The sequence below is a fragment of the Stigmatopora argus genome, chromosome 21, assembly GCF_051989625.1.
Source record: "Stigmatopora argus isolate UIUO_Sarg chromosome 21, RoL_Sarg_1.0, whole genome shotgun sequence".
Lineage (NCBI taxonomy): Eukaryota > Metazoa > Chordata > Actinopteri > Syngnathiformes > Syngnathidae > Stigmatopora > Stigmatopora argus.
In genome coordinates this window covers 1,757,501-1,777,233 of record NC_135407.1, presented here as the reverse complement: position 1 = coordinate 1,777,233, position 19,733 = coordinate 1,757,501, and the positions used below count along the sequence as shown (strand labels likewise).

The window sequence follows — 19,733 nt, the reverse complement described above, 5'->3', positions numbered from 1 at the left end:
ATGAAATCACATTGAAATCCATTTGGACAGGTCAAAGATCATGGGCGTGTTTCTTTAGTTTTATTCTTGTAAGTGGTGCTACTGGACAATAAAAACGTTTCTTTTTTTAAAAGAAACTCTGGTTCATCAATCACTGTCAATGGCAGGCAGTGAGTTAAAAGTAACACATAGCGAGGAGACTGATTTTGTAATGGTTCGATCAAGGTTGCTGTAGAGCTGCAGTTTGAAGGCCTCAAATCTGACCTCTATCAATGGCGCGAAAAGAGTTAAATTGCAAAATGGGACGTTAGCGCGCCGTAAAACTAATTTTAGCCGTCTTCTTGAAGCGGTCTTATTTTTGGATCCGCGAGCGGCACTTTGATGGTTCTCGCCGGTTTTACCACTCACGTCAGCGTTTGTCCCCAGACCGGCGTGCCATGGCGGAGCCGACATACGGCGCAACGCCATCCCCGGAGCCCGACGTCTGGTCTTCGTCCTTCCTGATGGTGGAGCAGCGGGCCACCTTGGTTCTGGTCCTGGTTCTCCTGCTCTTCCTCGGCGTGCTGATGGTGCGCTGCTTCCGGATTCTCTTGGACCCATACCGGAGCATGCCGTCTTCCAACTGGACCGACTACATGGACAAGGACGCCTTGGACTACCGCATCGTCTCCTGACAGACGGCGTGAGGGAAGGTGAACCTTCTCTCTGCGAAGAAACAAATGAAGCGCTCCAACGGGCTAACTTCAAAAAACATAAACAACCCTCCTCTTCCCAAATCGATCGGACGTGGATCGTCGTCAATGGCATTTAACGAGTCAACGGCTAATACGTAGTGCTATTTTACTACATTTATTGATGTCGGTAGCATGTTTTGAAGTATTTTGTAAGCGGTTAGTAACCCCGGTCAATACCATTCCACTCAGAACGGAGAACATTGACCCGATTGTTTGCAGGGGTGATTGAATCACCGATCACCGATCCCCGCCCAGCGCAGCGACCCACGCAAATGCCGAACTTTCGACCGGATTTTCAAGGACGTCATGCGGGGGACGCTAACAAACTTGGGGACAAAGTTCGGCGCACTTAAAGAAGACATCTTTTTGTCACTTGAGGCAGAACACGTGCGTCCAGCTCATCCCAAGATCCAAAATGGCTGCCAGCCACAATACTGCACTTGGACACATCTCGTGGGTGTCTTTATAGTCTATACTGATATCTTTTTGGCATTTATTACTGTTGCACTTTAAGTCGAACACACTGTCATTTTATCAATTTGCAAAGGAAACCCAATTTATCTTATTTCAGGAAGCGAATGTTTTGAAACTTAGTAGCTAGCTAGCTATATAGCGCGGGACAGTATCAATAGCTTCTCGAAGACTTTTTGTTTTTGTTTTTTTAAGGGCTGATTAAGTGATTGCGCAACTATAGTAAGGAGTTAGCCAGTAGAGGGCATTGTTTCTGTAGTTAGCATTTTGCCAGAAGAAGGCACGCACACAGAGCATTTGAACTTATTGCTGCCTGTGTTGCAAGTTAGCCAGTGGAGCGTAGCCTTCATTCTTTAGTAGCACACGTGAGCATCTTTTTTTCAAAAACATGGAAATCACTGTACAGGAGTTGACATAATTGAGCTCAATTTTGGTTTACAGACCAAGAAATGGGTTTAAAACAACTAACTTTCATTACAGATCTTTTTCCCCTGCGAAATTGTGTACCAATGTCGTTATTCCTTATGTACTGGTCAAGGCTAATATCTTTTACAAGTTAAAACATTGAATTTAATGTTTTGATTTTTACTTGTATTAGTAGCTATTAGTACAGATGCAGCAAGTAGCCAACAAATTTGGTACATAACTGGGAACAAAACTAAAGTATTCCACCCACATAACGTTTTTGACCTTAGCCAGATTCATACAGGTGGGTAACCTTTACGCAGTTATTTATCTGTGTTTTTTCCCCTTCCTCACGAGGGTCAAAAGCAGAGGCGAAGTCCCCTTTGCTAATCAAACGGCTGCATTGATTGAGCAAACAAAAATGGGGATAATGTTCAAGAAGTGGGATGAAAACTACATCAGGTACACGTGTCCCCATGAAACACGAGGAACCGAGGTTTCGTTATATTCACATAAATTACACATATTTTTTTTCAGGATATTGACAGGGAATGTTCCAAAAGACAAAACAGTAACCCAAAATGAGCCGTGTTTTGAGCCAAATCCAACCAAGTGATCTGAATGGCCCACCAAAGTACCCTAAAAGTGAACAAGAATTCATTCATTGCCCACCATTGATGGCAAGAGACTCCCAATTCATTGAAACTGGGAGGACTGGTGGTGAATCCTTAGCGCCATTGGCTCTAGACGTCCAATCCCTTTTGACTAACGTAAAAATTGATTGGACGTCTAGTGCTAATGAGGCAAAAAGTGGTGATATTGACTCTGACTAAGGGTTAGCAATAGCATGCGCCCCCCCCCCCCACGTGAATGATTGACGAGGAGAGTAAAGCTAGCAGTTGTCACGTCACGTTACGTGAGCGCAAGGAAGGTCATCGTCCGGATTGGTCGGTATAAAAGGGCCGTCGCTAGGTGTCCTCGCTACCTGATCCATCTCGTCTACTCACCACTCATCATGAAAGCCGCGTGTTTCTTCTTGCTGTTGGCGCTGGCGTGCTCGGGCGCCATGGCCGTCCCGACGCCCGACGAGTGTACCCCACTGGTCGCCCCGCAGCCCCTGAACGAGCGTGCTAAGGTGAGCCCGAACGCACAAAATGATCTTTGTTCATCACGTAACGTGACAATCAAGAATTTGTATTTTGTTACTATTTCTGGTCACGTGTTGATTGAGGTTCAATTCCAGCTCAATTCCAAGGGATTTTGAGTAGTTCCTGGGTCACTTCCTGTTTATTCCGGTAACATCCTGGGTATTTTGGGTCACTCCCTAGAGATTTTGGGCAGTTCCTAGGTCACTTCCTGTTTATTCCGGTAACATCGTGTATTTTGGGTCACTCCCTAGAGATTTTGGGCAGTTCCTGGGTCACTTCCTGTTTATTCCGGTAACATCCTGTGTATTTTGGGTCACTTCCTTAGACATTTTGGGCAGTTTTGGGTGTCTCTAGATCACTTTCAAGGGATTCTGATGCCTTTCTGGGTCACTTCCTGTTTATTTTGGGGCACTTCCTCTAGATTTATGTGGCTTTTGGTAAATTCCAATGACTTTTTTAGGCCTTTTCTGTTGAATATAGAAGAGTTTCAGTTCATTTTGAGTACTTTCTGGGTTAGTGCCTGTGTATTTTGGTCATTCCTTGTTTTGGGGCATTTGTGGGTCACATTATGTGGATGTTGTTTTTAGTTCCTGCTTATTTTGGGTCATTTCTAGATAGCTTTCCGCATATGTTGGTCACATCCAGTTGTTTGTGTCAAGCAAGCTATATGAAAAGAATGGACCAAATCGCGGCTAACTTTGGACTTTTTCCGGCATTTTGCTCAGCTGATCGGCACGATGAAGATGATCTCCGGTTTCACCGACCACGTCGCCTACAACGCCATCCTGAAAATCACCGATAACACGCGCTTCACCATGAGTGCCGATGAGCGCAACGACAAAGATCTGCACTTCTTTGAGGAGATGAAGTTGTAAGCGCAAAAAACGCGTCATAGCTATGTATTTAGCATCATTTCCCCAACACCCATTACTGTCAAAGCAAGTTAAATGTGTTAAGAAACACTAACCGAAGGCTAAAATTAGCTACTAATTAATCTGTCCGCCCCCGCTCACTTAGATCCACCGACTAAAAAATATTTCCTATAAAATGTCACACCCAGAATAAGTAGCATATTTTTGCGGTCTGCTAGAATGCTAGTCTCTCATCCCCATGTGACTATACTATTAACTGTTCTGTCAACATGTGCTAGCTAGTGCAGCTAATAAAATGGTAAAAGCCAGATTTGAGGGCCACATTTCTCTTCGAGCTATAAAATAACATTACTGTAGCCATTTTCATTTAGTTTTGACGTAGCAACACTTAAATAATATGTTTAATAATAAAATGAGTGTTTTTTTCCTCAGATGCCCACACAAAAAATTAGCATGCTAGCCATCGGCTTTCTATTCTATTGTTGCCATGTGACCATTCTGTCAATATGTATCAGGGTTCGCATAGGACAGAAAGCCAAAAACGCACCAGCACAAATTTACAGCTGCCACCTTAGTTTACAAAATTTTCCACCACAAAGCTCCTCCTCCACTGCAAGATTTTCCCCCCAAAAATCCAACACATCAACAATGGCTGGCTCTAGAGGTGACTGTGTAGTTCCTATCAAAAAGAGTGGATTCTGCTAAAGCACCTTCTCTGAAACTCAATACCAATTAACATACATGAACTCCCGTCTCTGACCCTCTTGGCCAATCATCTTCAAGCCTGCCTGTTATATGAACAAAATTCCGATCACAACGCTGTCCTAAAACTGTGTGCGTGTCTAGTATGTGTTATCGTTTGTCTTTAACTTACACAAGGAACTAAACGTGGAAATTAGCCCTTGGCTACAATCTTACATATTTACATGTCATAACTGTCAACCTCTGCCGATAACTGCCCTTATAAATGATTATGATTCCCCTTACAAACCCCCCCAAAACCTTACAAACACCGTACGATAACTGCCCTTATAAATGATTATGATTCCCCTTACAAACCCCCCAAAAACCTTACAAACACCGTACGACGAGTCGTACGGTGTTTGTAAGGTTTTTGGGGGGTTTGTAAGGGGAATCATAATCATTTATAAGGGCAGTTATCGGCAGAGGTTGACAGGTATGACATGTAATCAAATAAATCCATTGTTTTGGCAGGCAGATTTGAGTGCCAAGGAAAATGACGTCATGCACTCATTTTGACTTCCTGATAGACGTCATTTAATTGCCTGTTTAATTGCGATGATTGCTTTTCTAGGAATGGCACCTGCTACGGCACCAAGGGGAACATCACCGTCGATGGCCACGTGATGAGCGCCAAAAGTAAGGCATTTTCGTGGTCGGAGGCCGTCTTTGGAATGGACCGCCGACCCTGATTGTTTGGCGTTTTTTGTCCTCAGTGCTCAATTTCTCGTCGACCCTTCAAATGCTGCCCACGTGCGACGGATGCATGGTGATGAATATCAACAGCTCGGCTCACGACCTCAAGACTTTCTTGGAGGCATATGGGATACACTTGGACAACGTGGACAACGATGAGATCCACGTCCACGCGCTTTACTTGTTTGGTGAGAACATGTGGACATTTTTGGCTGTTTTGTCAAGAGTGGAGGGGGGAAATGCACCGCTAGCTCAGTGCCATTGATGATAATATATGTCCAATCGTGTAGCGTCCAGTCATCCTTCTAATGGTGATTGAAGACGCACCCTCCTACTTAGGAGTTTTTCACTAGTAGACATCCTCGGTTCATTCGCCGCTTGAAATAGATCGGACGACTGCCTCGTTACGAAAATGTTTGCGAATGTCCGATTTGACGGTTTCAGCGACTGACGAGAACTCGGTGAAGGACGCTGAGCTAGAACACTTCAAGAAGCAGGCAGCTTGCTTGGGCTTTTCCGGAGAACCCAACTTCGTCTTGGATCCCAAACACGGTGAGTAGCTCGCCTGCTAGCTCGCCTGCTAGCACGCCTGCTAGCTCGCTCGCCCAATCAATCACACAATTCTTCGTTTCTCTTTCAGAATACTGCGACAAGGACAAAGTGATCATGCTCAACTGAAACCTTAAATAAAGAAACAAAAACAAGCACGTGGTCTTTTGTCGATTTTCTCTCAAATCGCTGGTCATGAATATTCCAAACTTAAGGCAAAAATCTTGAAGTGGATGGCAGCGTTCAAACGGCGGTAACGACTTCATGTAGTAATTGATTGTTGGTGACTGTTTGAGTTACGAGAAGATCGACATACGAGCTCAGTCCCGAAACGCATTAAGCTCGTATCTCGAGGTACCACTGTACTCCAATTTTCCTGATGCCAGTTTAAGAACAGGAAAATAAAAAGTTATTCAGTTGTGAATAAATATGAAATAGATTAATATTAATATTAATTAATTAAATATATATATATACAAAATAAAAAATAAAATAAATATACATATATGAATTATATTTATATTTTCATATCTCTTGGGCGCACTTAAATATCTAAAATGTTCTCTAAAATGGTCGATGCGACCAATCGGTTGGTGTGTCTTGTCTGTGCACTAAATTCAATTTTTGTATGGCTTGACCACTTGAGTGACTGGTTTTACGATCAACCCAAAAAATAGCCTCCCCGTGCACAAATCCATTAAAAAAATCCAAGGGGAGTGGCAAGATATTTGACTTCCGTGTCCTCGCAGTGCTTATCAGATGAAGCGTCCAATATATTGACAAAAAAACAGAAAATATACCCGCAAATGAGACTGCGCTCTATCACACAGTGTGTTTTATATTCATCGATCGATTGGCGCTCACAACAATTGAATACTTCTCATTCTTTTGCGGTCTAATCCAGGCGCGGCTCGTTTGTGAAACAATTACAAGAGAATGTAACATAACAAATGAAACAAACTATCTCGGTGACGATCTTCCGACCAATTTATCATTCGGATGTTGAAATTTCTTTATAATCATATATTTATACGTTTATAAACTCCCTTCATGAATGTTAATCTGCAAATATAATCCAAAAAATAAAAAATACCAAACCCATTATTTATTGCCACCTGTCGCTTTAAGAACAGTTCTTCTGCATTCCAGCACTACATGAAAACAATACAAACCTCTTATTTGTTCTAATTCACCATCTATTAACAAAGTAACAAATAACTAGTGGTTTAATAGTACTAATATGTGTTTAAGAGGACTAAAATTAGACGGATTTCGCCGAGGGAAGAGGGGGGGGGGGGGGGGGGGGTAAGACTTTTTGCACGGCAACGCGCTCGTAACATAACATAAACCATAAACAAATTTAAATGAACTTGGATTACGATGCAGACACACTCAAAAATAAGTTTAATCTGACTTTACACTACACTTAATTCTAATTTTGTTTTACATTTTGATACCTTTCTTCTCCCGGGTTGGTTCTATTGGCCCCGCCTCCACCCTGACTTTTGCTATCAACATACATGAACTCCCGTCTCTGAACCTCTTGGCCAATCATCTTCAAACCTGCCTGTTAGACAAACAAAATTGCGATCACACCGCTGTCCTAAACCTGTGTGTGTGTGTGTCTAGTATGTGTTATCGTTTGTCCTTAACCTACACAAGGAACTAAACGTGGAAATTATCCCTTGGCTACAATGTTACATATTTACATGTACTTAAATAAATCAAATGAAAATGCTTACCATTTCCAGTTGTGATGTCACAACCAGAATGACTGGAAAAAAGGGGGCATTCCCTAATGCATTAACCCCGCCTCCACCCTGACCTTCAGACGCAACCTATTGAGGGTTGTTTGCTTTTATCTTCCCTTCAAAATATTCCCAAAATGATCCACACAAATGTCCTCACAATAGGATAACGCACGACCACTTGCCAACGAGAAGTAGTATACTCCTCTCGTATTATTACCATTTGCTTGACTATATTCCATTTGCCACTTATGCCGCAACAAATCTTGCTTATTTACGACAATAGTTACAAATAAATTAAATTAAAAAAAACACCTAAACTTGCGCAATGAGGGAATCGAGCTTTGACGTTGATTAAAAAAGTGACCCAACTTCATTGGGAAATAAGTATGTGAATATGTATTTAAATAATTCTAGAATGCTCTCCCAGTCAAATGGGATTCAATGTCTGTTAATGGCAGTCAATGTTCATCTATTGAATTGAATGTTTTAATTGTCATTATAAAAACATAATGACTAAAATTAGGAAGGTTGTTATATAGTTTTCTTAGTTGGAGTGTTGTGTTGGTTGGCTGGCCCAAAATTGTGGAATAATTTGATTCAATTAGCTGTCATTTAGTGGATTAATCTCAGCAGCCCTTTGTGCTACTGACGGTGATAGATGTCTAATAATTTTGGAATAGGAGGACTTGCAAGGGATTGAAGTATCATTGCACTACCAAACAATTGAGTAATTAATTAAAAAAGCTATTTTACAGTCTTTCCAAAACAATGTTGATGGACAAGCTCCACCTTGTTTTCTATAAACGAAGCAATGTTAATTACTTAATTACTTAAATATAGAGAAAGAAATGCCAAAGGATTGTCATTGGATTAATGAATGGTTTCTTTGTGTGAGGTTGAGGAAGTATAAAAAAAATTCATTTCGCGTCATGGTTGTCAGACAATTTAAATTGGAGAGCGGAGCATTCGTTTGGTTAGAAACCGACTTGAACGAGTGCGGTGAGTACTTTCTCCCATTGATTATTCATTTTAATGGCAGTTAGCATTGTCTTCATTCAGTGGAAGTTTAATTTTTCATTGTTTGATTGTTTATCTATTCATTTTTTGTCATCTTAGAAATCTAAAACAATGGTTTTCAATGTCTTTTTTCAATTGAATTTGACAAAAGAGTTATTGATACATATTTGTCATCATTTAGTTTACGTTCAGGTTTTTTTCTCACTTCGATTTCTACCTGAAGACAAAAAAATAATTGCAAATATACATTTAAAAAAAAATCTTTCAAAATTGAAAAAAATAATAAAAAAAAACCACTTATTTAAATTGTTCTTTGTACATTCTTTTTGTTTCTTTTTTTAGTGGAAAAGCATTTCCGAGACCTTTTTCAGTTCCAATTTGATCCCATTTTGACAGCAACATGAGGACCTACACTTTGCTTCTCCTGCTCGTACTTGTTGGTAAGCCATCCGAACAAACAGACAAACAAACAGACAAACAAACAGACAAACACACAGACAAACACACAGACAAACAAACAAACAAGACGTCTGGTGCTCCATTTGAGCAAACTGCTGTGTCCACGCAGGAACCAAGGGAAGTCATGGCCAAGACGTAACCCCCGACGACAACCCCAACCCCGTCAGCCTTACCACCCCCAGCCCCCCTAGCCCCCCTAGCCCCGACGTCAACGTCACAACCTCGACCAGTCTCGTTAACGGCGTCCTCACCATCAACCTCAGCCTCTCCATCAACATCACCGAGGCGGCCATGCCAGACATTTCAGTCACCACCACCACCACCCCCACCCCCACCACCCCCAACGACCGAGGCTGACAACAACACAATGCAATTTAAAAAAAAAAAAATAGTCATGCTTTTTCCGCTCTATTTTTCTGCCTTATATGATCTCTCTTGTTTCCCAAACGAGTTGTGCTTCTCAAAGCTTCTACACCAGGTTTGTCCGATCCAGTCCGCATAAATTCTTCTGCTTCTTCATGCTGCACATACGTGATTAAATGCTTTGAAGCTTAAAATGCATCCAAATCAATAAGAAGTCACCCGGAAATGCTCCCAAAAAAATCAGCAGGCACTGACAAAAGAACCAGAAGCATCCCGGAAAGTCCCTCAAAACCAAATGGAAATGATTCCATTTACCGGAATGACGTGTAAGTACACTAAAACGGAAGTGAATATTATTACTATTGACAACGATAGATCTCCAATTCACTTAATGGCGCTTGACGTCCAATCCATTTTGAAAAATAACCCACATAAGATCCAATTGGCATTAACGTGCCCCCCCCAACCAAACTGAGTTTGACACCCCTGTTCTACACCAAGTAGCATTTAAAAAAAGGACCGAAGAGCCGGTTGATCCATCAAAACAACAACAGAACCTTTCCCCAAACTACTGAAATTGTAATAAAGCATTAAAAAAAATCAGCACTACTGATGAACGTCCATTGAATTTGTTCGCTGCCAATCACAGCGAGGGATTTCAATGACAGCCAATAAGACACGGTGAGAAAATAACACTCAAAGTCCAAATGAATAAGACGTCCAACGCCGTCGAAGGCAAGGAATGTGAAATTTATGAAATAGTATAAAGCCGGGTGGTCCGGTTGTAAGTGGTTAGTGCCTCGGCCTCGCAGTTCTAAGATCGAGGGTTCAATGCCAGGCAGGCAGACCTTCCTGTCTAGAGTTTGCACATTCTTCCCAGGCTCGCGTGGGTTTTCTCCCGGTACAACGGTTTCTAAAACATGGAAGGTAGGCTGGTTGAACACTCTAATTGCCCCTCGCTACGAAGGTTGTTTGTCTGCGATTGGCTGGCCACCAATTAAGGGTGTCCCCCTGCCTCGTGCCTGTACTTGGGTGAGATAGGCTCCAGCACCCCACGCGATCCTTGTGAGGATAACCAGAATGGAAAAAGAATGAATCAATATTAAAGCAATTTTAAAAGCGGGAGGGTTTTTGATGTGTTTATCGTAATTGGGGTGTTGTTTGCAGTTAGCGGTTAGCATGTCATCGTAAAAACTGCAAATTTTCAAAGCAAGTCTGGTTCGTCTACTACGCAAACGAATTGTAAAGCTGCACTAAGGTAGCAATACTTTCATGTAACACTAGAGGGAGCCTGCACGCTACCGAAACTTCTATCAATGCTAATTGCTAGCTTGCCTATGGCCTTTTCTGGGACCTGTTAGCATTATGATTGAAGTGACATCATTTGCTTGGCATACAATTGCAATTTGTTCAACAGCAACTACTGAAAATAGAAACCGTGAATATTTTGCCACTTAAATGGCTGCAATTGACTTTGGAATGACAGGGGTGCCAAAATGAAAAAAAATATACACATGAATGAATACACGTTTTGCCACTGACATTTGCTTTTTCTCATTGGAAAAAAAAAAAGAAATACAATAGCTTATACAGTGGTACCTCCACATACGAGTGCACTGACATAAAAGCAATTTGAGATACGAGTAAAATTTCGAGCAAATATTTATGTTATGTTAGGAATGCGTTGCCGTGCAAAGAGTCCCCCCCCCTCTCCCCTCCGCCAAATGCGTCTAATTTTAGTATTAGTTATTTGTTAACGCACCTTATGGAGAAGCACTACCAATTTCGTCATGCGCAGTTTCTGGGTGTGATGACAAGTAGGCTTTTGTTGTTGATGATGACGACAGGGCCTATGTCCGATTATTATTATTATTATTATTATTGTTACTTTGTTAATAGATGGCGAATTAGAACAAATACAACATTTTTTCCAATCCAATATCCTGTTTTTGGTGTTTTTTCAGAGGGCTGGAACGAATTAATTTTTTTTCCATTCATTTCAATGGGAAACGTCCGCTCGAGTTACGAATTAATTTGTTTTTAGTTCATTTCTATGGGAAACGTCTGTTTGAGTTACGAGAAAATCGACATACGAGCTCAGTCCCGGAACGAATTAAGCTCGTATCTCGAGGTACCATTTGCCTTTTCTATTTAGCCATATATGTCTTTGCCTCTCACTAGCTTATGCTTTTACCCCAAAAAATGGTCTGCTAATCAAATGCCGTTGCGATAGGCTTCCCAACCAAGAATAGGCATCAGTGATTACTCCCACTTTCCTGATGCCAGTTTAGGAACGGGAAAATAAAAAAAGTTATTCAAGTTGTGTCTAAATATGAAAAAAAAAATGAATTTCATAATTGCGTAGAAAAGCATCTGACTACCCTGTCACCAAGACAATTACATAATCAGTTAATGAGAACTATTAGTGGTAAGAAAGCCTCTCCCAATGCCATTTGGTTGAAGGAACAGTCCTTTGGGTTAAAAGCAATGTCAGAAGGCAAATAGAAAGAGAAAGATAAAGCCATTTAAAAGCTGAATAGAAAAATCAAAAGGCAAAAAAATTAAATGGTCATCAGATTTTTATTTATAGATTTATTATTCATCTTATTCTTTTTTTAAATTTCTATCTATAATAGACAACAATATTTATTAATGAGACTTTAACATGTTTCACTGCCATTTTTGGAGAGATGTCCAATTCAATTGGAATAGGAGGGGCTGTCAATGGCAGCCAGTGAGTTAAAAAAAACAAAACAAAAAAAACAAATAAACACAAAAATATATATGTATTATATTTATATTTTCATATCTCTTGGCCGCACTTAAGTCTACAATGTTCTCTAAAATGGTCGATGCGCCCAATCGGTCGGTGCGTCGTGTCTGTGCACTAAATACAATTTTTGTATGGCCCTGACCAATTGAGTGACTGGTTTTATTTTTTGCTGGCAAGCTACTTATTGCGATTAACCCAGCGGACGTTCACCCTAAAAAAAAGCCTCCCCGCGCATTCCAAGCATCACGGTAAATCCATTAAAAAAATCCCAGGGGAGTGGCAAGATATTTGACTTCCGTGTCCACGCAGTGCTTTTAACCCTCAAAAACACTGTCAATACTCTAAGAAACTGCATATTAGAGCTGTAATGACAACACAATGCGGATATATACATATCTATAAATACACACTCTCTCTCTCTCTATATATATTTATATTTATATTTATTTATATATATATATATATATATAGAGAGAGAGAGAGAGTGTGTATTTATAGATATGTATATGACTTCCGTATATATTTGACTTCAGTGTCCTCACAGTGCTTTTAACCCTCAAAAACACCGTCAATACTCAAAGAAACAGCATATTAGAGCTGTAATGACAACACAATGCTGATATATACATATCTATAAATACACACTCTCTCTCTATATATATGTATGTATGTATATATATATATATATATGTATGTGTGTATATATATGTATATGTATATATATATATATATATATATATATATATATATAGAGAGAGAGAGAGAGAAAGAGAGAGAGATACATATATATGTATGCATATGTATATATATGTGTATTTATATATATATATATATAGAGAGAGAGAGAGTATTTATAGATATGTATATGTTGTCATTACAGCTGTAATATGCTGTTTCTTTGAGTATTTACAGTGTTTTTGAGGATTAAAAGCACTGCGAGGACACGGAAGTCAAATATCTTGCCACTCCCCTGGGATTTTTTTAATGGATTTACCAGGCTACTAGGCTTTTTTTAGGGTGAACGCCCGCTGGGTTAATCGCAATAAGTAGCTTGCCGGCAAAAAAATAAAACCATATTTATAGATCTGTATATATGTATATATATGTATATATATATATATATATATATATATATATATATATATATATATATATATATATATATATATATATATATATACACATATACACATCTATAAATACACACAGTGAGAAAAACATGTAGCCTGACTAAACGTTTATTGCAAAATAAGCCAATTTAAAATGTGATTTAATAATTAAATGTTCTCTTCAATCTCTAAATGAAGGCTTTATTTTTATCAACCGCTTTTTGATATCAAATTTTACGTTAGCGCACCCCCACGTCTCCATCCTATTCCCCGCACATGGGTCCGACTCTTTGTCTACCACTTTTAATGGTAGCAATAAATAACACAAAAAGATTGGGCGTATGTCCAAAAGAGCAACTTTGCTGTAGTATATGCACTAGTATTTTCCAATGTCTATTTCCATCAATGGTAGCTAACAAGTTTTAAAAACAAGGATGGTTTGTTCTCCCTCCGGCTAAGTTGGCAGATAACGAGTTTCACTGGAGTGAGTAGACGCCCAAAGCGCCCATTAGTGGTGAGAGGGTGACAGTGAAAGAATGTTCATCTTTGAACATGAAAGCCATTTGATGAGTGGCAAGGTTTAAAAATCTGTTTCCTTGTTTCAGCCAGATGGTCGGTCGCTTCAATGAGTCAAATGACATTAATGAAACTGGTTTTGCAATCCAATAAAAAAACAGGGCCGGTGGCCAAGATTCTGGTCTTTTAAGACCCGTTCGCATGTGAAATGGGAGTGTCTGAGCTCGCGGATAATTACAGCCTTGCCCCAATGACAAGTCATAATTATCATTTGGGAGGGAGGCCATATAAATTGTCAGAGCGGGATGAACATTCTTATTAGGTGTCTATTAGGATTTGTTGACAGGTGAATTTTTGGAGCACGGTGAGTAATACATGATTTTGATCGGTTGAATGGAGATTTGTTTTGGATTGTCGCATCTGCCAAAGTGATGCTTTCTGGTTTTGACCGGTCAAAAGGCTGAATTCTGACTTTTGCACTTAGTTTTCTGGCCTTAAAGCTGCTATCAGTCCGCAAAAATCCAAGAGCGGCAGCTGGGCTTTTTTTTTTAACAAGGAAATAATTTTCAAATGTGATCTTTGCAGAAAAGAAGCACATTTCATTCGATTTCAACATGACCATCTACGCTTTGCTTTTTTCACTTCTACTTTTTGGTAAGTCATCTCACCAAACTTCTGCCATTTTGAGCTTCATCTGAACAAACTCCACCAAACAAACAGGAACGGCAATGGAGGGAAGTCAAGGCCGCCACAGATTTGGCCGCCACATCCTACAAGCGACTACCCAAGTTAATCCCATCTCTACTGCACAGTCATCGACGACGGCGGTCATTTGGACCACGGACTCGCTCACTCCACTCGCGACGCACACGGACACCACGCACACGGACACCACGGACTATGACACCACGGACTATGACACCACGCACACGAGCACCACGCACACGGACCCCACGGACTCGGACACCACGCACACGAGCATCATGGACTCAGACACCACGCACACGGGCACCACGCACACGGGCACCACGCACACAGGCACCACGCACACAGGCACCACGCACACAGGCACCACGCACATGAGCATCGTGGACTCAGACACAACGCACACGAGCATCGTGGATTCAGACACCACGCACACGGGCACCACGCACACGAGCATCGTGGACTCAGACACCACGCACACGAGCATCGTGGACTCAGACACCACGCACACGGGCACCACGCACACGAGCATCGTGGACTCAGACACCACACACACGGGCACCACGCACACGGACACCACAGACTCGGGCACCACGCACACGGGCACCACGCACACGGGCATCGTGGAGTCAGACGTCTCGTACACGGACACCACGCACACGGACACCACGCACACGGACACCACAGAATCGGACACTACGTACACGGACACCACGCACACGGACACCACAGAATCGGACACTACGTACACGGACACCACGCACACGGACACCACGCACACGGACACCACGCACACGGACACCGTGCACACGCACACCACAGAATCGGACACTACGTACACGGACACCACGCACACGGACACCACAGAATCGGACACTCCGTACACGGACACCACGCACACGGACACCACGCGCACGCTCACCACGCAGACCACAGAATCGGACACTACGTACACGGACACCACGCACACGGACACCACAGAATCGGACACTACGTACACGGACACCACGCACACGGACACCACGCACACGGACACCACAGAATCGGACACTACGTACACGGACACCACGCACACGGACACCACGCGCACGCTCACCACGCAGACCACAGAATCGGACACTACGTACACGGACACCACGCACACGGACACCACAGAATCGGACACTACGTACACGGACACCACGCACACGGACACCACAGAATCGGACACTACGTACACGGACACCACGCACACCTACCCGGACACCACGCACACGGACACCACAGACTCGGACACCACGTACACGAGCATCACAGACTCAGACACCACGTACACGGGCACCACGCACACGAGCATCGCGTACACGGGCACTACGTACACGGGCACTACGTACACGGGCACCACGCCAACGTTGACCTTGCACACCGGCACCAGCTAAAACACAGACAACACTGCAATAATACGAGTCACCAATTAAAGCTATTGCAATCGACAAGAGCCAAAGAATTAACGATACGATGCTAAAATAATACACCGCTGGACTTGGGTAACAATTTATCATGTAGCACTTGGGGGAGGAACTTGTTGGGTGCTACTTTAGGTTAGATTAGATAACTTTATTCATCCCATATTTGGGAAAGTTCACTGTCACAGTAGCAAGAGGGTGAGAATACAGACACAGAAAAAGACATTTTAGACATAAATAAATAGGTAATATGGCTTTTTACATGATGTAATGCTTGTGGGGTTATTTGTTTGGTTTACTATTCAGATTTTTTGGGGTTGCTTTTCTGGGGGTAAACAACTGTTTTTGGAACAATTCCTAATAATTGCAATATGTTTCATGCTTTGTGTTATCGTATAATCTTGAGATCACTTGATTATTGGTACTGTAATAAAAGCATGATGACAAACAGTTTTCTTTCTATTAGCAATTTGCTATGGCTTCTTGAAAAACATTTTTTTCCCCCCAACAACTCTCTTTCACCCTCGTATTTTCACGGAGATTTGATTACACGAGCGCAACGGTCAATATTTGGGGGCCTTGGCCGATCAATAAAATCAGACTTTGGAATCGGTCGAGGATGGACAACACCCCCAAGGAGGCGGGATCTACCATAAAAGCCCCCTGAACCCCAGCTCAAGGAAGACCAGCGGCGAGATGAAGACCGTGGCAACTTTGATGCTGCTACTGACGGTGTCCGCCTCGCTGGCGGACCCGCATGCTTGCGACGTAATTTACAAGCCCCTCCCCACCAAAGACCTGGGTCAGGTAGGCAAAATTGGCACGCTATGAGTGTTAGCGTAAACCTTAGCACAATGGTCCGATTGGCAGATCTTTGGCGAGTGGCGTTTGCTCTGGGCTGCGGGAGAGGGCCTGCCCATTACTGACCTCAGGAGCTCGGCCGTCAGTCTCCAGCCGGAGCGAGACGTCATACTCTACCAAGAGAGGAACCTGTTCAAGTATGTCCCGTACGCCCGATTCACTCTGAAGGAAGGAAACGTAACGCCGAGGCGTTGTGCGTTGCAGCAATCGTTCCTGCGTGGCGTACTATATGAACGTCAGCAAACCCGCCGACGACAGCAGCGCCGAGCCCCTCGTCTTACGGGCCGTCATCGACCGTGAGTCACGACCAACACGTGGAAGATGGCTGCCATAAATTGCAATCATCTCAATCATACACCAATCATCATCCATTTTCCCTAATATGAAGACATTAAAGCGACGCGGTGAAAGAGTGGTTAGTGCGTCGGCCGCACGGTTCTGGGGTCGAGTGTTCGATCCCAGCTGGGTTCTCCCAGGGCTTGCGTGGGGTTTCTCCGGGTAAGGGTTAAAAACATGCATGGTAGACAGGTTGGACAGTTTAAATTGCCCCTAGTGAATGGTTGTGTCCTGCGATTGGGAGTCCACCAATTCGGGGTGTCCCCCGCCTGGTACCTGTCGTTAGCTGGGATAGGCTCCAGCACCCCCCGTGATCCTAGTGAGGATAAATGGTTCAGAAAATGAATGAATGAAGACAGATGATTGAGTCACTCGTAGCTATAGACCTCCAATTTCTTTGTACGGTCAAGAATTCATACTCATATCCTAATATTACAATCATCGGTGTTCGGATGATTCGCTGAAAGACGTTTCGCCGACGGACGTTTGACAGAGGGACAGGTCGCCGAATGGACGTTCCACCGAAAGGTCAATCGGCCGAACGGCCGTTCGGCCGATTGACCTTTCGGTGGAACGTCCATTCGGCAACCTGTCCCTCTGTCAAACGTCCGTCGGCGAAACGTCTTTCATCGAATCATCCGGCCACGACAATCATCTTTAAAATGAGTGAGCAGACCATCGTTAGTCGATTTACGCCGCCTATTTATTGACACGTCCATTTTGCGGGCGGCAGACGTGGTGCACAACGGGACGCTGCTGCCGATGAACGCCTCGTTCACGCTCCACTTCTACGAAAGATCCGCAGACGCCATGTTGATGTTTGTGGAAGCCGGCGAGATGGGCCGCTTCCTGCTCAGCTACGGTAAGCCGACGCGCAAACGCGGGGCGTCCCGGGGGAGGGGGCGCGGCTGATGAAAATGTGCGCTACGGCAGCGAGGCAGGGGCACGTCGTGGGACTTGAGCAACGGGAGAGCGAACGGGAGAAGCTGACCAAAATGCTGGCGTGTTTGGCCTTCCACGACTACCATGTCTTTGTCGAAGACGGGGTTCCAGGTCAAAAGGTCGAACGTCATCGAGTGGTAAGTCACCAGACTAAATCTGCCGTCTCTCCTACCCGCAGAGTTTTGCCATACCGAGGTGCCGGCGGCTTAGACGGCGACGAGGGACCAATATGACGGACGAGTCACGTTTCATTTTGGTATCCAAAGACTTGGATCAAATAAATAAATATGAACTAAGTGTACGGCACATTTTTACGATGTGGGAGGAAACCGGAGTACCCCAAAAAACCCCACGCAAGCCTGGGGAGAACAGGCAAAGTCCACACAGTGAGGACCGACCTGGGATCGAACCCGAGCCCAGAAATGTGCGGCCGACGCATTAGCCACTCTTCCACCGGGCCGTCCTAATTTCTTCATATTACGGAAAATTGACGATTGGCGTACGATCAAAATGGCAGCCATCTTTGTTTTGAAGGGCAAAAAAACAATCATAAATTGCACTACATATCAGAAAATTGTTAATGGCGGACATTTTGGTTCATTAATTTGGAGGTACTTCCGTTTTTTATTGGGTCATTTTATATTGATTTTAGGGCGTTCGGGGGTCACTTTTTGTTTTTTTCCCCCCATCAAAGAGGGGGAGGGGGCATTTGCGTCGTGATTTCCTGATTTTTTTTATGTTGAATGTGAATTAAACAAAAAAAGAATGACAACATATATTTAGAAATTTGAACATTTGGGTTTTTTTCTATTGGAAACTGAATTTTCAGTGATTTATGTTTTGGATTTCATAGCTAGATGAGCTGCTCGTTATTGGGTGTGTATGTCTTATAAAGGAAGAAAGACACCTGCAGTTAATTGGGAACATAGTGCTTGTCGAATTTGGTGGGTGTGGTTGAGTCGGTCTTATCGTCCAAAGAATTATGCCTAATTAGGACTCATAATTTCGTGTGCCAATTTAAGTTGAAGCCAATTGTGGGTGTGTTTGACACTGGTATGACTTAACCTCAGATATGCGCGAATGTGTTCAGGTGAGCGCCATTGACGTTTTGGTATGCTAAACATTTGCGTTGGGAAAACAAAAAGGGCCACAAAAACCTGAGTTGTCAAACATAAATAAGTTTTGTTTATTTGTAAAAACATAAATATGTAGAAAAAAAAATGACATCAAAATGGCTACTATTAAATATCCAGCAGAGGAGATGCCGGCATCTCGTCAGCATCATAAATACGTGAATATTGAACATCAAACATGTCAGAAACCCGTTTGTTTGGAACCTGGTGTACATTTGCCGGGCGGCAATGGCGGTTGCGGCGTGAACGCAAAGTCATAAAAAAAAAGCCTGAGGAGTGGTGTATCCTTTAAGCCCTTATAGGGTCATCTTTTGATGATTTGGGGGCATCTGGGGAACTTCCTGTTGAGTCGGGGCAATGTAAAGTCACTTCACTTTTGGACTTCATTCTAGTTCTGTTTGGGATATTTTCGTTTTGCTTCCTGTTGACATTGGATCGCTTTGTGAAATTTGGCGGTTTCAAAGGTCATTTCCTATTTATTTCAAGATCCCATAGCTTTGATTATGGGATATTTACATACCTGTCAACCTCTGCCGATAACTGCCCTTATAAATGATTATGATTCCCCTTACAAACCCCCCAAAAACCTTCCAAACACCGTACGACTCGTCGTACGGTGTTTGGAAGGTTTTTGGGGGGTTTGTAAGGGGAATCATAATCATTTATAAGGGCAGTTATCGGCAGAGGTTGACAGGTATGTATTTATGGGTCACTTTCTGTTTATTTTG

General features: G+C 42.8%; 4 protein-coding genes and 2 long non-coding RNA genes across 6 annotated transcripts in view; 5 read left to right on the top strand and 1 right to left on the bottom strand.

Annotated features, from left to right (window-relative positions):
* The first annotated feature begins 213 nt into the window (after positions 1–213).
* On the top strand, positions 214–1,683 carry LOC144066963 (cortexin-3-like). Its single transcript, XM_077590401.1, has one exon. It carries the CDS (start codon positions 417–419, stop codon positions 651–653), a length of 237 nt encoding a protein of 78 aa, XP_077446527.1. The 5' UTR covers positions 214–416; the 3' UTR covers positions 654–1,683.
* An 871-nt stretch (positions 1,684–2,554) lies between these two features.
* On the top strand, positions 2,555–5,750 carry LOC144066961 (uncharacterized). Its single transcript, XM_077590398.1, has 6 exons — positions 2,555–2,724; positions 3,463–3,608; positions 4,925–4,989; positions 5,067–5,234; positions 5,491–5,598; positions 5,687–5,750. The coding sequence occupies exons 1-6, from the start codon at positions 2,605–2,607 to the stop codon at positions 5,722–5,724; spliced, it is 645 nt and encodes a 214-aa protein (XP_077446524.1). The 5' UTR covers positions 2,555–2,604; the 3' UTR covers positions 5,725–5,750.
* A 2,577-nt stretch (positions 5,751–8,327) lies between these two features.
* On the top strand, positions 8,328–9,930 carry LOC144067170 (uncharacterized). The gene is made up of 3 exons (XR_013297857.1): positions 8,328–8,345; positions 8,706–8,803; positions 8,932–9,930. It is a non-coding gene; the product is annotated as an uncharacterized LOC144067170 (long non-coding RNA).
* A 3,946-nt stretch (positions 9,931–13,876) lies between these two features.
* LOC144067443 (uncharacterized) lies at positions 13,877–14,487 on the top strand. Its single transcript, XR_013297947.1, has 3 exons — positions 13,877–13,947; positions 14,169–14,237; positions 14,304–14,487. It is a non-coding gene; the product is annotated as an uncharacterized LOC144067443 (long non-coding RNA).
* Positions 14,488–16,340: 1,853 nt separating this feature from the next.
* On the top strand, positions 16,341–18,169 carry LOC144067380 (saxitoxin and tetrodotoxin-binding protein 2-like). Its single transcript, XM_077591094.1, has 6 exons — positions 16,341–16,540; positions 16,604–16,731; positions 16,799–16,890; positions 17,664–17,792; positions 17,864–17,983; positions 18,051–18,169. Exons 1-6 carry the CDS (start codon positions 16,430–16,432, stop codon positions 18,080–18,082), a joined length of 612 nt encoding a protein of 203 aa, XP_077447220.1. The 5' UTR covers positions 16,341–16,429; the 3' UTR covers positions 18,083–18,169.
* Positions 18,170–19,680: 1,511 nt separating this feature from the next.
* The window catches only part of LOC144066960 (uncharacterized), a 14,413-nt gene continuing 14,360 nt past the window's right edge, over positions 19,681–19,733 (bottom strand). The window contains exon 9 of the mRNA XM_077590396.1: positions 19,681–19,733. This exon is cut by the window's right edge and continues 428 nt beyond it. The gene's annotated coding sequence lies outside the window, so the exon portion shown is untranslated.

Coding starts and splice junctions, on each gene's coding strand:
- LOC144066963 (XM_077590401.1), top strand. CDS start 417: ATGGCGGAGCCGACATACGGCGCAACGCCATCCCCGGAGCCCGACGTC.
- LOC144066961 (XM_077590398.1), top strand. CDS start 2,605: ATGAAAGCCGCGTGTTTCTTCTTGCTGTTGGCGCTGGCGTGCTCGGGC. Junction 3,609..4,924: donor TTCTTTGAGGAGATGAAGTT/GTAAGCGCAAAA, acceptor TTGCTTTTCTAG/GAATGGCACCTGCTACGGCA. Junction 5,235..5,490: donor CCACGCGCTTTACTTGTTTG/GTGAGAACATGT, acceptor TGACGGTTTCAG/CGACTGACGAGAACTCGGTG.
- LOC144067380 (XM_077591094.1), top strand. CDS start 16,430: ATGAAGACCGTGGCAACTTTGATGCTGCTACTGACGGTGTCCGCCTCG. Junction 17,793..17,863: donor CCGCTTCCTGCTCAGCTACG/GTAAGCCGACGC, acceptor GCGCTACGGCAG/CGAGGCAGGGGCACGTCGTG. Junction 17,984..18,050: donor TGTCGAAGACGGGGTTCCAG/GTCAAAAGGTCG, acceptor TCCTACCCGCAG/AGTTTTGCCATACCGAGGTG.